Genomic DNA, 16,911 nt, shown 5'->3' with positions numbered 1-16,911 from the left:
CCACCCACCCCGCACAAAATGTGATATTAATACACATAGATGCATTGGGCCATTGACAGCTTATTTTCAAAGTTTCAGATGGTATTGGATACACGTTTTAACGATTTATCTATGCAGTACCAATTATTTCTTATAACTTTACAGATATAGTACCTCAAGGAGAAAGATGAACAGGTAATTTAGAAAGGGATTTTCCATTTCTTTCTCTTCAGCATCCTCTTTCTCCGAATTATACAATGAAGCCATAAACTTGGCCACAAAATTTATCACTTGTTCCACTGCAGGTTCTCGTTTGTAGATTACCATGGCATACTTCAGATAATACACAAACTTTTCATGAAAACGGTCCTTGTCTTGTAACTAGAAGCAAGAATTAACCTGTAAGTTCTTGGATAAAAGGCTAGATACGTCAAACAAAAGGTCAAACTCCACAAAGAATTCAGTCAAGACATTTGCAGATCTTTTTGTTACATCCCATTCAAAATATTCTTCTCAACAGTATGTCTCCTTAAACTGGCTTTTAAACAGACATATCTACATGTGAACATAACTCTGCTAATCCCAGGAAGCATAGATCAGCATGAGGAATGCTGGAAAATCACTTTCTCAATTACTGGAGGAGCACAAAATACCCATACAATTTTAGGAGACCTTTAAGTATTTCGTTTTTCCATATTTGCTCTCTATCTTAATTGCAAATAAGATAGTGTCACTGATGCAATGAACATGAATTAAGCAAACTCTGGGAGAGAGTGGAGGGCAGGGGGTCTGATGTACTATGGTCCACAGAATTGCAGAGTTGTACACAATTTTGTGATTGAACATTTTTTTTGTTCTTTCCCATTGATGGGTATCTCTCTCTAGGCCGCATGCGGTGAACAAGGCCTTGCTGCTTTAAAGTGATCCCTTGTTCTGGCCCCATGAACCCGACCCAGGATACTGGTGATAGGTGAAATATGGACCCTGGATTCAAGCTTTTGCTGCTTAAATGCCAGGTCAGTTGTGAACAAAGCTCTCCTCATCCGGGATTTACTCCTGGAGGAGGAGGCCGACCTGGTGTGTGTTACTGAGACCTGGCTGGGCCCGGAGGGAGGAGGTCCTCTCTCTGAGATGTGCCCAACCAGGTTTCAGGTGTGGCACCAGCCACGAGCCCAGGGAAGGTGGGGAGGAGTGGCTATTATAGCCAGAGAGACTCATAATCTACATAGCTTCACTGATCCTGAGATAGCGGGCTGTGAGTATCTCTTTGTGAAACTGGAACTAGGAGTTCAGGTGGGCTTGTTGCTCATGTACCTGCCTCCCAGCTGCGTGTCAACAACTCTGCCCATACTGCTCAAGGAGATAGCTAGGCTGGCGGTGGAGTTCCCAGGACTCATTGTCCTTGGGGACTTTAACACACCGGGTCCTCTGAGCTGGCATAGGAGTTCATGGCTTCCATGACAACCATGGACCTGACTCAAGTAATTTAGAGTCCGACTCACGAAGGGGGACACACACTTGATATGGTATTCCTCTCAGAGCAATTGAGCAATGATCTGAAATTAAGGGGCCTAGACACTTTATCCTTGTCAAGGTCAGATTATTTTCTGCTAAGATTTGAGCTTCAGGCTCCAATCCTTCCCCGCAGGGAGATGGGACCGATTAGGTGGTTCTGCCCCAGACATGTGATGGATCCAGAGGGCTTTCAGGGGGCGCTTGGGGTTTTACTGGATTCACTTGTACACAGTTCGGCAGAGTCCCTGGTATTGGCCTGGAATATGGCCGCAAGGGGGGCTCTAGACCGAATTGCGCCTTTGTGACCTCTCTGTGGCAGTAGACCTCGGAGAGCTCCTTGGTTTACCGAGGAACTCCAGGGGATGAAATGCCAGAAGAGACGTCTAGAGATGCATTGGAGGAAAAGTAAATCTGAATCTGACCAAACACTTTTAAGAGCTCAATGATATTGAGACTTATAAAGTGCCTTGATTGCATCAGCAGAATCTCTATCCAGCCGCCCTGGTTAGGGAGACTCGCTCCCTCCTTAACCAGGGGAGAGTTGATGAGCCCTTGCAGGGTACTGTTGAAGATTTTAATGAGTTTTTCGCAGATAAAATCACTCAGATCCGGATAGACTTGACTCTGAATGGAATGCAGTCTCGGCTGACAACGAGTCAGTCAAGGTGGCAGAGGAATGTCTTAGTCCTGTTGTGTGGGAGGGGTTTGACCTAGTGATGAAGTGGACAAGGCCATGGGAGCTGTGAGTTCCTCCTGGCTGGTTTTGGCCAGCAGGGAGATGATACAGGGCTGGGTCCAGGAGATTGTCAACACTTCCTTGAGGCGGGGGGGGGGGGTCCTTCCCAGCTCCCTGCAAGGAGGCACTTGTGCGCCCCCTCCTCAAGAAGCCTTCCCTGGACCCAGCTGTTTTAAACAACTATCGTCCTGTCTCCAACCTTCCCTTTATAGGGAAGATTGTTAAGAAGGTGGTGTCACTCCAGCTCCAACGGTCCTTGGATGAAACCGATTATCTGGGCCCTCGGCAGTCAGTAGTCAGGCCCAGTTACAGCACTGAAACTGCTTTGGTCGCACTGACAGATGATCTCTGGAGGGCCCAAGATAGGGGTTTATCCTCTATCCTGGTGCTTCTTGACCTCTCAGCGGCTTTCGATACCCTCGACCATGGTATCCTTCTGCGCTGGCTGGACGGGTTGGGAGTAGGAGGCACTGTTTTACAGTGGTTCTCCTCCTACCTCTCCAGTCAGTCACAGTTGATGTTAGCAGGTGGCTAGAGGTCGACTCCTAGGTCCCTCCCTTGTGGGGTTCCTCAGGGGTCAATCCTCTTGTCCTGTTTAATATCTACACGATATCTACACGAAACCACTGGGTGAGATCATCTGAGGGCAAAGGGTGGGTTACCATCAGTATGCTGACGATATACAGCAATACATTTCCACCCCGTGTGAAATGAAGCAGTGGAGGTAATGTGCCGGTGTCTGGAGGCTGTCAGGGTCTGAATGGGCATTAATAGGTTCAGACCCAACCCTGACAAGACGGAGGGAGAGAGGGAAGAGAGAGAGAAAGAAAGGGAAAGAGAGGGAGGAAAAGAGAAGTGGAGAGGAAGAAAAGAGGGAGGGAGGGAATGAAGGAAGGAGAAATGGAGGGATCAAGGAAGGAAGAAAGGAAGGAAGGAAGAAAGGAAGGAAAGAAAAGAAGGAGAAATGCATGGAACAAGGAAGGATGGAGAAATGGAGGGAACAAGGAAGGAAGGAGAAATGAAGGAACAAGGAAGGAAAGAAGGAAGGAAGCAGGAAGAATGAAATGAATGGAGGGAAGGAGGAAGGACTTGTTTAGAAAAACAGGAATTTTCAATTTTTTTCAAATTTCAAATTTTCAAATCAACTGATCATGTTCTAAATTTAATTTTCCATTGAGCTGGCAAATGAGGCCAAACGTACTTTGCACATGAAGATTCAATCATTATCCTCAAACTAACTGTAGTAAATATTAATGAACTCAATCATGCAGCAAGTGAGGATACTATAAAGAAAGTGTTCTGCCTGGCTAATGGTAATTAGCCCCCTACGAGTTGAATGATCTTCAAACACACAGCAAAGAAAGTGCTGTATACTGCCCCGAGTCTACAAAGAAATTTGTATGCCGTATACAAAAGAAATTTGTATGCCACCCCGAGTCTACGGAGAGGGGCGGCATACAAATCAAATCAAATAATAAATAAATAAATAAATAAATAAATGAAGTCAGACAGTCTCTTTTATATTCAGAGGCTTGAAAAACACAAAGAAACCCAATTAGTGTTTCAGTAATCCCAAGAGGTGACACTTATTCATACCCACAGTTCCTTGAATGCCGAGGCGTGTGCCAAAACAGAGGAGTAATTTATGGAGCTATAAAGCCAGAGTTTTCACATGACAATCCTCACAGCTCTTCCCAACTTAAGTGTGTCAGAGTTCACAGAAATTCCAAAACAGAGCAGCCCCATGCTGCTCAATCTTCTTTCTTCTTCCGAACACGCCAACAATAAACACCCATGCCCAGCACTCCCAATCTCCCATATTTATCAGAGTCTCTGCCGTGTAACTAACCCCTAAACAGCTGCACTCCATTATCTGTTTTGGCGCCTATGCAACTGTTCCCTTTGTCCCAGGATCCTGCGCACACAGGGATTCAAGATAGGGTCATCCATGATATCTTCCCCTTCTGAGTCTGAGGACTCTCTAACTGGGGAACTAACTGGAGGGCTGGCTGCACCCATTCCTGTCTGACTCTTCCCCCACCCCATTGCCTCCTTCTGTTAGTGATTCATCTTCATTGTCTGAGGCAGTTGGCAACTAAACAGGTCTTCTATAAACAGAGGACTCCCACAGATTCACATCAAAATCCCCAGCTACAGGAGGTGGCCTAGTGCCAACCACAATACCATCCCCCCCGGAAGGCCCCTCCCCCGGACCCTGCACAGAGGATGGGGCTTCTTCGGAAACTGTAAATGGAAAGCATGAAAAAGATCTGGTTATCCAACAAAAAATATGAGACAACTACTAATAGGAAAAAAGAAACTACTCAAACATACGTTTCCATTTCATAACAGATTACATTACAATCATAAAATTAAATACTGTTTACATACACTTTAACTTACTAAATAAACATTTAATTTTATTGATATTGATCCATCATTATTAATCACCTATCTCTTCCTGCAAACATTTATAAATTCACTTTTTCTTTTTCATCATATACACCCACCATACGATACAAGTCAAATTCGTTAACTCAAAACTGCCTGCTACCTCGCAGGCTTTCCCCTTTCCCCTCTCTCCCCTATCCAAATCTTACCTTCTTACACATTTCTCAGCACCTTTTCCACACCTTGCTACAATTAATTAACCCAACCCACTTTTGAATTCGTATATACTGTATATATATCCGATTTGAAGTTGTTATTATATTTGTATAAGCTCAACTTTGAATAGAGATGCTATTTCATTATGTATAGTTTATTATCCTACCTTACTATGTATAGTTCCTTATGTTATCCCGTTATGTGTTTCTTTCTGTATAGTATTCCTTCCCCCCCCCCTTTTTAAAAATTCAATAAACTTTCTTCAAAAAAAAGATCTGGAGCATCCACCAAGGGGGCGTCCACCCAAGTACAGTTATCCGGAACCCCCCTTGGTCAATTGCACCAAGTAATGGAAACAATCCTCCACCCACCATGAATCCCGGATGGCGTGGATCGGGGTGTCAGGAAAATGGTCATGAACACAAGGCGCAGGCGGGGCTGGTACACCAGGACGAAGCGGGCAAGTAGGACTAATGGGAACTAAGAGGGAATGATAGAACACCGGGTGAATCCACAGGTAGGCACGCAGGGACAAACAGCAGGTTGATGACGTGCTCGATGGGGAAAGGACCCATGGGACCCATGAACTGCAGATCCAGACATGGCAACTCAGATGAAATGTATTTCGTGGAAAGAAACACCTGGTCTCCGACAGCCAATGGGGGGATATCACGACGGGAGTGGTCAGCATACCTCTTATAGTTCTCCTGAGCTTTGTTGAGGTATCTCTTGACCATCTCTTGCACCAACTGTAGCTCAGACAGGAACTCCTCCATGGCCAGGACTGGGGAATCCCAGAGTGTCAGCGGGAAGAAATGGGGATGATATCCATAATTGGCATGAAAGGGGGCGTTCTGCATCGACATGTGCTGGGAATTATTAAACGCAAACTCAGCCACTGAGAGGTACCATGACCATTTGGACTGCCGGTCCAACACAAACCACCGCAGATACTGCTCGAGAATGCTGACCATCTTCTCGGTGCCACCATCAGTCTGTGAGTGCTGCGTGGATGCTAGGTAGGTCTGCACTTGCAAGGCCGACATGAGTTCCTTCCAGAACTGTGCCGTCGACTGGGTCCCCCATCCAACACCACCCTGTCCGGAAAGCCATGAAGCAGGAAAAGGTGCTGAATAAACAGCTGGGCAGTGACTTGAACCGTGGGTACTCGTCGACCGGGGATGAAGTGAGCCATTTTTGTCAACACGTCCACCAGGGCGAATCCTGAAGATAAGGGCAGGTGGGTCACAAAATCCATGGAAACAGCCCCCCAAGGCCTCTCAGGCATCGACAAAGATTGCAGCAAACCTGGCGGGGCTCCTGTGGTGGACCTGGCCTGGTGGCAATGCACACAGGTTTTTACGTATGATTGGACATCGTCGTGAAGCCGAGGCCACCACAACGTCCGCAACACCAGCTCAAAAGTCTTGAACAGTCCAAAGTGACCAGCAGCAGGATTGTCATGGCACTGGGACATGATCAGGCCATGAAGTGGGCCTGCCGGGATGTACAACTGCCTACGATACTGGAGCAAACCATCAAGAAATGTTCATGGAGTCGGAGCTGATCTCCCGCACCCGCCAGGCCACAAAACCATCCCCTTCCTGCACCTCCTGAATGCGCCAGCGCAAATCTACGGGGTTGTGCATGGTAGCCAGGGATTCCGCGGGCAAAATAGTTTGCAACAGGGTCGGTTCCTTGGGGTGAAGGAACTCCGATTTTTGAGACAGGGCGTCTGCTCGAGGGTTCTGGTAATTCGGTGTGTATCGGATCCAAAAGTTGAACCATGCAAAGAAAAACAACCATCGGATTTGCCTTTGGTTCAACTTTCATGCTGTTTGCAGGAACTTCAGGTTTTGGTGATCCATCCAAACCTCCACCTGGTGCCAGGCTCCTTCAAGATGGTGCCTCCATGTCTCGAAGGGAGACTTGACAGCCAACAACTCCTTTTCCCAAATAGTGTAGTTCCTTTCAGAGGGCGTGAGTTTACAGGAGTAATAAGAGCACAGGAAAAGGGTACTGCCATCAGAACGGGCCTGAAAAAGCATGGCCCCAACGGCGACATCAGAAGCGTCAGTTTCCACTACGAATGGCCGCCATGGGTCTGGGTGCTGTAAGAGACGTACTTTCATGAAGGCGTCCTTGAGGACCTCAAACACCTGCTGCTTAGCCTTGCCCCACTGTAATGGCACTTTTTTCTGCAGAAGCTGGGTGATGGGCACGGACAGGTTGGTGAAGCCCAGAATAAACGTGCAATAGCAATTTGCAAAGCCCAACAGTCTCTGCACGCCCTTCACTCGCTGCGGGGGTTGCCAGGTTTTCAGAGCCGACACCTTGCCCAGGTCCTCTGGATAAATGATGTGCCCAGGAACTTGATGGTTGTTTGAAAAACTGGCACTTCTCCAGCTTGGCGTAGAGCTGTTGCTCCTGCAACCGCTGCAAGACACGGCGTAAATGCTGCAGGTGACTGGACTGTGAGGGGGAGTAAATCATGATGTCGTCGAGGTAAATGACGACAAAGTGATCCAACAGATCTTGAAAGACATCATTCATCAATGCTGGAAGACCGCTGGGGCATTGGTTTGGCTGAAGGGCATGACCGTGTACTTGACGTGGCCGTACTGGGTTCCAAAGGCCATCTTCCACTCATCCCCTGGTCGGATCCACACCAAGTTGTACGTGTTCCGCAAATAGATCTTGGTGAAGACCTTGGCGGATCGCATATGCTCCATTAGTTCCGGGATCAATGGCAATGGGTACCGGTTATGCAGGGTGATAGCACTGAGCCGCTGGTAAGTGTTGTACATACTCCTGATCAGTTCGAGGATGATGAAGATATTGAGGACTCGGATTCAGATAGTGTTTATGAATTAATGGGGGGCCCGGGGTTACAGGTAGTAGAACAGGTGGGAGGCCAGCCACAGGATGGGGCTATGAGTTCAGGATCTAGTGAGGGAGAATCAGACGCTCACTGGGTTAACCCTAAATTCAGAAGGGCCCAAAAACATAGAGAGCAGAGGTCTGGAAGAAGATATTAAAGAGAGGAATGGGTTAAATATTGTAGTGATGTATTTGGCATGTCAGGGGGTCAGTGGAGAAGAAAGGTGGAGTTTCAATGTTGCCGAAAGGAAAAATGGATGTGTTTTAGCCACGCTAAAGTAAGCCAAAGTATTTTATATTGTTATCAGTCAGTGCTACTGTTTTTCAAAGTTATGCTGTTAGGAAAATAAATCTTGTTTAAGTGAAGCAGAAGGGGGAATGTGAGACATGCAGTTTGAAGAGAGATAACGGACCGAGTGCTGTATGGAATGTGTTTGAATTACAGGAGAACAGAGAAATTAATGGAGTTTCTTTATTCATGAAATGATGCATTTAATAAGAGTTATTTGTAATTGCTAAATTTCTACCAGAAACCAGAACAGTAATCGCAACACAAGTCTCAGATCCCCGGTCTTTTTCTTTACAAACAAAACGAGCGCAAAAAGGGGCAAGGTCAAGGACCTGATGAACCCTTTGGCTAGGTTTTTATCAATGAAGTCATTGAGGACCATGAGCTCTGGCTTGGACATGGAGTACAACCAACCGGCAGGAAGCTTGGCATCGGGGAGGAGATCAATGGCGCAGTCTTATGGCCGGTGCGGAAGCAGCCGATCCACCTTCTCATCGAATACATTGGCAAATTCTGCGAGGCAAGCTGGCAAGGAGACCTTGGGGACCCGGGCCCTGAGCGGCGCAGATATGACGGTAGTGGTGCACACACTGCAGACTCGGAAACACATGGGGATTGTGCACTAACAACCAAGACAATCCCAGGACCACAGGGAAATGGAGGCCTCAGGTGACAGAACTGGAGGGCCTCTCATGAGTTACGATGGCCAGACGCACTGGCTGGGTCTGGAAACGAATGGACCCAGAAAACAAGACTCACCCATCGATGATGTCGACCATGAGAGGAGGGTTAACGGGGCACAATAGCAGGGAATGACGCTGAGCAAAGATGTTGTCCAAAGTTTGTGGTCGCCCCCGAACTCATGAGGGTGCAGGCCGTGAGGTAACAGGAACATCGGTCTACCAGGATTTGGACATCAAGGGTTAAATGTCAGCACGAGTTAGCGTCGTTAGCCAGAGAGTCTGGAGAGGGCTAAACACCAGCCTGACTTAGCGTTGCTACCAGGCTGGGCTCCCCTTGTTTCCCGACAGAGGCTTTGACAGCATTGGAACAGACACAGGAGCTGGCACTGGTGAGGCAGGAACTGTGGTCGTCACAGGTGGTGCAGGATCGGGAGCTGGCACTGGAGAAGTCAGGATGGCGACAGTTGCTGTGCTCTGCTGCTTGTGAGGACAGGAACTGGCAAAATGGCCTGCCCCCCCCCAAGTAGAAACAGAGGCCCGCCAAGTGTCAATGAGCCCTTCCCGTTGCGGACACATGGGATCTGGTGGACCTCAAGTCCATAGGTTCCTCACAAGGCTGGGAAACCAGGCAGTCCGGTGGACATGGAGGCTGGGCTGGCACAAAACATTGGGGTGCAGGAACCGGACACTTGGCGGGTATAGCCGGCACTTCTCGACACGGAGCAGGCACAGGCGTGGCACTAGAAGCGTGGAGGAATGGCCGCACGGCCCGATGAACCTCTCGGGACAGCAGCCTGGCTTCAATATCCAAACAGTGCTGCTCCATGAGGAAGGGCCAGTTCCTGCAATCATTCTTCATGTTTTAGCCTCCAGTCCCCATATCCTCTTTGTTGCTTTTCTCTGCACTTTTTCTAGAGTCTCAACATCCTTTTTGCAGCATGGCGACCAAAACCGAATGCAGTATTCCAAGTGTGACCTTACACTTGAAATACAGCATATAGTATAGTGAGATGCCACAGATTTCACTTCCAGGCTCCAAACAGTAGGAACCTGTTAAATCAGAGGCTGGAGACCTCGGGTTGTTAACAGCTCTTTTTATTGAAGAGAACAATCAAGAGTGTTCAGCTCTGCTAACAGGCTTCAACTGAGAACAATGGCAAAAGCTGCGTCTATTTATACTTTTAAAAGTGCGGGGAAACCTTTTGACAGTTATTCGTTTTGGCGGCAAGTCTATATGACTTGCCGCGTCTTAACCAATCAGAGAATAGCTTTTAAATAGCTTTGCAAAACATAACATCCCTCCCCTCATAGGTGGCAGATATCTGTCAATCATTTAGCCACTTTAGAAAGTCCTGTAATTTGATTGGGGGTTTGGATGGTCTCTGAGACCTGCATAGTTCAGTTGCTAGAGAGCTGTCCTCCTGTGAGGCTGGCTCCTGTGCTTCTCTGCCCTGGTTAAGACTTTCTTGGCCTGTGGGCGTCGATGCAGCCTTACCATTGCCAGCCTCAAGGGGTCCAGGACAGCCATCGTGGGAAACCTGATGGGAGGAGTTCCTCTCTCTGAAATCTACCCAGCCGAGTTTCAGGTATGGCACCTGCCACGACCCCAGGGAAGGAGAGGAGGAGTGGATATTATAGCCAAGGAGACTTTTTATCTACGTAGACTCATTGTGTCAACCTTCACTGTGCTGCTGCATTCTTTTGCTTGGTTGTCATAAAGACGGGTAGGGGTAGTTTCAAGGAGGGGATTGGGAAGTGTGCAGGAGGAGAGTTAACTTTTGATTTCCCAGGTGCCAGGAGGAATCCGTTAGATGGAAAATTCCTGAAATGTGACGGGAGGAGCAACATGGGGCACCTGATGCATCTGGACACTGGAGATTGGACGAATGCCCAACAGGAGGTGGATAGGGGTTTTTTTATATGTGTGTAACACGCCATTTTCCCTCAGACTTTGCTTTGCTTTCGATGCTTCAAGTTCTGGTTTTGATAAGTTCACTTTGAACCTTAAAAAAAGGACTGTTTTATTTGTCTGAATTCTGACTGCCAGACTTCACATGAAGCAAAGTCTGCCTTAACAGTCACACCTGGAGAGCATTCTACCAGACTGGGTAAAGATGTCTCAAAGTGAAAGTGAGGGAGAATTTTCCAAAGAAGAAGTTGCCCTCAAAAGTCTGCTCCCCCCGATCCTGGAGAATGAGGGAGCATCGGATCCCAGCAGAGACAAACCAGCCAGACGGGCCCCACGATGGTCGACCGGGGTAGGTTCAAGTGGTCTCCTTGGAGATGTAATGAAGGATTCTGATGCAAATGTGACCCACCGGGAAAAAAAAAAAGTAAGAAGTGGGTGGCCAGCCAGGAAGTAAGTTTGTTGGCAGAATTGATGTCAGGAATTAGGGAAGCCCTGTCAGTGGTGGAAAACAAGAGCCAGAAATCACTTAGGGCTGTTCCAAGTAAGGAAGATGGGGAGGAGGACCAGATGCCGGGAGCCTCGGGGCAGGGACAACAGCAGCAAAATGCAGTCGCCCAAGGCCCTCACCCTGCAAGAGACCTGAGCCCCTTGATTCCAAGACGCTCTCCACAAAGGGGGGGAGCCCGCAGAAGCAAGACCCCAACCGCCCCTCCCTTCACCCAGCGTTACGATGGAGCACCGGCAGGGTTGAGGTATTTCCTGGCCCAAGTGAATCAATACATGGAAGATTATGAGGATGAGTTTCCCAATGACCCAGCCCGGGTGAAAGTGGTGACCTGGCTGCTAGACGCAAAAGCCACAGATTGGATGGTGTCATTGCATGAGAGGAGAGACCCCGTCCTTAGGAACTTTTATCAGTTTATGACAGCACTCACAGCGCGCTTTGAGGATCTCCAGGTGGAGAGGAAAGCAAGATCAAAGCTGAAAACCCTGAAACAGGGAGGGAGATCAGTTACTGAATACACCCAGGAGTTCAGAGAACTGATGGCTTATGTTAGCTCATACCCAATTAATATCCTGATGGAATATTTCATGGATGGGTTGGATGATGAGGTCTACCGGCACTGCAGAGCTAGAGCAACCCCTAGAAACCTCAGCAGATGGTTTGAGTTGGCGGCAGAGGTAGAGATAGACCTCCTGAGAAACCAACGGGAGAAAAGTCACCCCCCTAGGGGAGAGTGGGTCCTGAAGAAAACGCCACAGAGTTTTCCAGAGAAACCAAAATCTACAGCGTGTTTCCACTGTGGGTAAGAAGGTCACCGAGCTGCGGAGTGCTTGGCCAAGCCTGTGCCGAGGGTGAAACCTCGTGGCGGAAAAAAGTCGGAACAATGGATCAAGAAATCCCCAGAGACTGCCCGAGTAGGAAAGGAAACCATAGAGGTCGCCCCCCCCAAAAAGGGGAGGAGTTGGGATCTCCGGATCGTCCTAACATCCTGGAAAGCGAACTGGAAGAAGCTTTCTCGATAAGTCCCACTCCTGGCTGTGTATACATTCCCTTAACTTTAAGAGACCCAACAGGGGGAACAAGGGGAAGCATGTTAGTCCTTTTGGATTCGGGCTGTACCAGGAACCTAATGTCCTCTGACGTGGCAGAGAGTTTGGGCCTCAAATTCAGAAATTTGAGGGACCCCATTTCTTTTACCCAGTTGGATGGATCCATGGCAGGGGGTAAACCGGCCACCCCTGCGACAGGAACTCTCATTATGACAATGGGCTCCCACCAAGAGACTATACAATTTATTGTGTGTCCTTTGCCTGATAGTGCAGTTTTTTTGGGACTACCCTGGTTGCAGAAATGGAACCCCGGAATTAACTGGCGTACCAGGGTGGTCACTATCACCTACAAAGGAAAGAAGGAACTGGGGTTTGTGCTAGCAGAACTGGGGAGAAAGCCCCCCCCCCGGTGGAGAAAATTGCACGCAAAGAAAAAATTCCCAGGGAATATTGGGATTTGAAAACAGTTTTCAGCAAAAGGGAAGCTGACAAATTGCCACTCCACAGGGTCACGGACTATAGCATTGACACTGTGCCCATGGCAAAATTGCCAAAACCCAGGATGTACTCTTTAACCCCTGCGGAACTGGGTGAGCTGCGCAGATTCATTGACAAGAATTTGACAAGGGGTTTCATACAGCCAGCGAGGCTTTAAATGGCTGCCCCTATAATGTTCAGAGAAAAGAAAGATGGCTCTCTGAGGATGGTGGTGGACTTTCGTGCCCTAAATACAATTTGCATGCATAATGTGTACCCCCTACCAATAATGAAGGACATGTTGACCTATTTGGCGAAAGGGAAATTTTTCACAAAACTGGACTTACGTGAAGCATACTACCGGGTGTGCATAAAGGAAGGAGATGAGTGGAAAACTACGTTTAACACTCCACTTGGATGTTTTCAATTCAGGGTGCTAACTAATCAACGAGGTACTACATGAGCATTTGTTTAAAGGGTGCCTGATCTACTTGGATGATACTCTAATATATTCAGACTCTAGAAGAGCACATAGCTCTAGTCAGAGAGGTTCTCAAAAAACTGAAAGCGGCGGAATTGTATGCTAACTTGGCAAAGTGCGAGTTTCACCAGAGCAAAATTGACTACATAGGTTATCGCATATCACACCAAGGGGTGGGAATGGATCCGGGGAAAGTGCTGGCAGTTCTGGAGTGGGACGCCCCACGGACTAAGAAACAGTTGCAAAGTTTCCTGGGATTCACTAACTTTTATCGACAATTTATTCCAACTTTCTCCCAAATAGCGTTGCCAATCACTAGCCTGCTGAAAACCAAAGGATAGGATAAGGTAAAGCCCAATAGTCCATTATCATGGACCATGGAGTGTCAAGCAGCTTTTGAAAAGCTGAAAAGACATTTTGCGAGTGAGCCAATCCTCAAACACCCTGATTTGGAGCAACCATTTGTGGTACAAGTGGATGCTAGTGATGTGGCTGTGGGTGCGGTTTTGTTACAAAAGGATGAGGAGCAACAGTTACGCCCTTGCGCGTACACCTCTAGACAGTTAACTGATGCCGAATGGAGATGGGCTGTATAAGAAAAGGAAGTGTTTGCAGTATGTTGGGCCCTACTCTCTTGGAGGCACTTTCTAGAAGAGGCTAAACAACCTTTTGAGGTGTGGACTGATCACAAAAATCTGGAAGCTTTAAAAAAAAAAACCAGAAATTGTCCCCAAAGCAAGTTAGATGGGCGCAGCATTTTAGTCGGTTTAATTTCTCACTGCGCTATATAACCGGGGGAAACAATTTCATGGCAGATGCACTGTCGAGAATGCCACAATATAATAGCGGGAGACTGGAGCTAATCCAACCGGTGTTTCAGCCCTCACAAACAGCGTGCCCGGCACTTACTCGACAGCAGAGTTCAAAGAAGACGGAGCTTCCTGACAGCCTGGTGGCGGAACTTCAGAAAGCACTAGAAACCGACAACTGGTTCCTGTCTCATCAGGGGGACTGCACCAAGAAAAATGGGCTGGCCTGGTTTGGGTCCTGCCTGTACGTTCCCCAAGCCTTGAGGTCATTGATACTGGGGAGGGGACACGACTCCAAAGTGGCTGGACATTTTGCTTTTTTGAAAACATTGCATTTATTGAGAAGGCAGTTCTGGTGGCCTTCCATGAAGAAGGACATCGAGACATATGTTGCAAGCTGCTCAGTGTGTGCGGCAGCAAAGCGGCCCCCAGGTCATCCCCAAGGACTGTTACAATCAGTGGCGAGACCTGGAGCACCACGGAAGGAAATTTCAATGGATTTTATCGTGGACCTGCCTGAGAGTGGGGGGAATACTGTAATTTGGGTTGTTACTGACCTTTTTTCCAAACAGGTTCATTTTGTGACGTGCCCCAAAATCCCCACTTCTAGGTCACTGGCAAAAATGATTATACAACATGTATATCGTCTGTATGGAGTTCCTGAGAGAATCATATTGGATCGAGGGGTACAATTTACCTCTAATTTCTGGAAAGAGTTTTTAGGATTGCTGGGTACAAAACAGGGCCTGAGTTCGAGCCATCACCCTCAAACCAATGGGGTGTGTGTGAGAGGCCTAACTCCGTACTAGAGCAATACCTTGGGTGTTACTTGAATTATCAGCAAGATAACTGGAATGATCTCTTACCGTTCCAGAGGTGGCCTATAACAATTCAATATATAGTAGTACAGGGGTGAGTGGACAGGAATTTGTATCAATCCCAGAATTACCCCAGGGTGAACCTCATCTTTAAAGGATTGGGTAACTCAACTTAAGGCAGCTTGGCCCGTAGCGCGGAAGGCGCTGGACGAGGCTCAACATACTCATAAGGCCCAGGCTGATAAGAAAAGGATGGCCACAGTGGATTATAGGGTGGGGGATAGGGTTTATCTTTCAACTAAGTTCTTGCGGACCACGCAACAGTCGAAGAAATTGGGAGCTAAGTATGTATGGCTTTTCCCAATTGTACAGGTTGTGAATTCAGTGGCAATGAAGTTGGAATTGCCAAAAGAACTAAGGAAAGTCCACCCGGTCTTCCATGTAAGCTTACTAAAACCGGAACGGACAAGTGATTTGCGGCCGCAGCAACCTGATCCCCCCGCCCCGTTACTCATTGAGGGTGAGCAACATTTTGAGATTAAAGAGGTGTTGGATTCTAGGAAAACCAGAGGGAAAACCCAATATTTGGTTGCTTGGAAACATTTCCCTGTGTTTCATGCTGACTGGGTTGATGAGAAATACATGAATGCCCAGATGGAAATTGATCGTTTTAGGATGAAATAGCCTGATAAGCCTTAATGGTGAAATGTATATACAGTGGTACCTCATGATACGAACCCCTCATGATACGAACACTTCGAGATATGAACCCGGGGTTCAGAAAATTTTTGCCCCTTCTTACGAACTTTTTTCGCCTTACGAACCTCACCGCAGATCGCAAAATGGCGCTCTGCTGGGTGCCGCCGCCCGGCTGTCACCTTTTAAAACAGCCGGGGGGCTTCTCGGCGTTCTACCAAATCCGAATCCAAACCCGAACTTTTCGGGTTCGGGAGAGCGCCGAGAAGCGCCGCCGCCCACCTGTCACCTTCTTAAACAGCAGGGCAGCTTCTCGGCGTTCTCCCAAACCCGAACCTGGAAGTTCGGGTTCAAGTTCCTGAGGCCACCAAGAAGCGCCTGGGTGTTTCAGAAGGTTACAGAGTGCCGTTTTTGCGATCGGCAACAGCATTTTCGGCTGATCTGGAGGCTGGAAAGGAGGTGGGAAATCCCAATAGGGAATTCCATGGGCGAAGCTTTGACATCACGAAGACGTCCTTCCTGGAGGCCACGTTTCAGCCTCCCGGCTGTTTAAGAAGGTGACAGGCAGGCGGCGGCGCCCAGTGGAGCGCCATTTTGGAATTTTTTTCCCCCTTGCACGCATTAATCGCTTTTACATTGTTTCCAAAGGGAAACATTGTTTTGTGTTACCTCCTAGGTTCGTAAGACGAGGTATTACTGTATTGGTATTCTTTGTTTTTCTTTTCTTTTTCAGGACAGAAGTCCCTTTTTTCCAGGGGGGCCGAATGTCAACCTTTGCTATGCTGCTGCATTCTTTCGCTTGGTTGTCATAGAGACGGGGAGGGGTAGTTTCAAGGAGGGGGTTGGGAAGTGTGCAGGAGAAGAGTTAACTTTCGATTTCCCAGGTGCCAGGTGGAGTCCGTTAGATGGAAAATTCCTGAAATGTGACGGGAGGAGCAACATGGGGCACCTGATGCATCTGGACACTGGACATTGGGCGAATGCCCAACAGGGGGTGGATGGGGGGGGTTGATATGTGTGAAACAAGCCATTTTCCCTCAGACTTTGCTTTGCTTTCGATGCTTCAAGTTCTGATTTTGATAAATTCACTTTGAACCTTAAAAAAAGGACTGAGTTTTATTTGTCTCAATTCTGACTGGCAGCCTTGACACATTGCTCCTGAGATTGCAGGTTGTGAGTCCCTCTTTGTGCAGTTGGACAGCCTCCCAGCTGTGTGTCAACAGCCCTGTCTGTGCTGCTCGAGGAGGTAGCTGGGTTGGCGGTAGAGTTCCCCAGACTTATTGTCTTGGAGGACTTTAATCTGCCATCACTCAGTGAATCCTCTGGGCTGGCACAGGCGTTCATGGCCACCATGACAGGCATGGACCTGACTCAAATGGTACAGGGTCCGACTCACGAGGGGGGGGCACGCACCCAACATGATATTTCTCTCAGAGCAATTGAGTAATGGTCTGAGACTAAGGGGCTTATGGGGCTTG

General features: G+C 48.0%; 1 protein-coding gene across 3 annotated transcripts in view; it reads right to left on the bottom strand.

The window, feature by feature from the left end:
- Positions 1-16,911, bottom strand: part of NCAPG (non-SMC condensin I complex subunit G) — a 281,872-nt gene that overhangs the window by 220,327 nt on the left and 44,634 nt on the right. For all 3 annotated transcript variants that reach the window (XM_070757387.1, XM_070757390.1, XM_070757388.1), the window contains exon 3: positions 154-360. In XM_070757387.1, the coding sequence (XP_070613488.1) occupies positions 154-360 (207 nt within the window). The remainder of the gene's footprint in view (positions 1-153; positions 361-16,911) is intronic.

This window comes from Erythrolamprus reginae, chromosome 7 (assembly GCF_031021105.1).
Source record: "Erythrolamprus reginae isolate rEryReg1 chromosome 7, rEryReg1.hap1, whole genome shotgun sequence".
Taxonomy (NCBI): domain Eukaryota; kingdom Metazoa; phylum Chordata; class Lepidosauria; order Squamata; family Dipsadidae; genus Erythrolamprus; species Erythrolamprus reginae.
The sequence above is the reverse complement of the archived record's forward strand: the minus strand, read 5'-3'. Positions and strand labels throughout refer to the sequence as shown.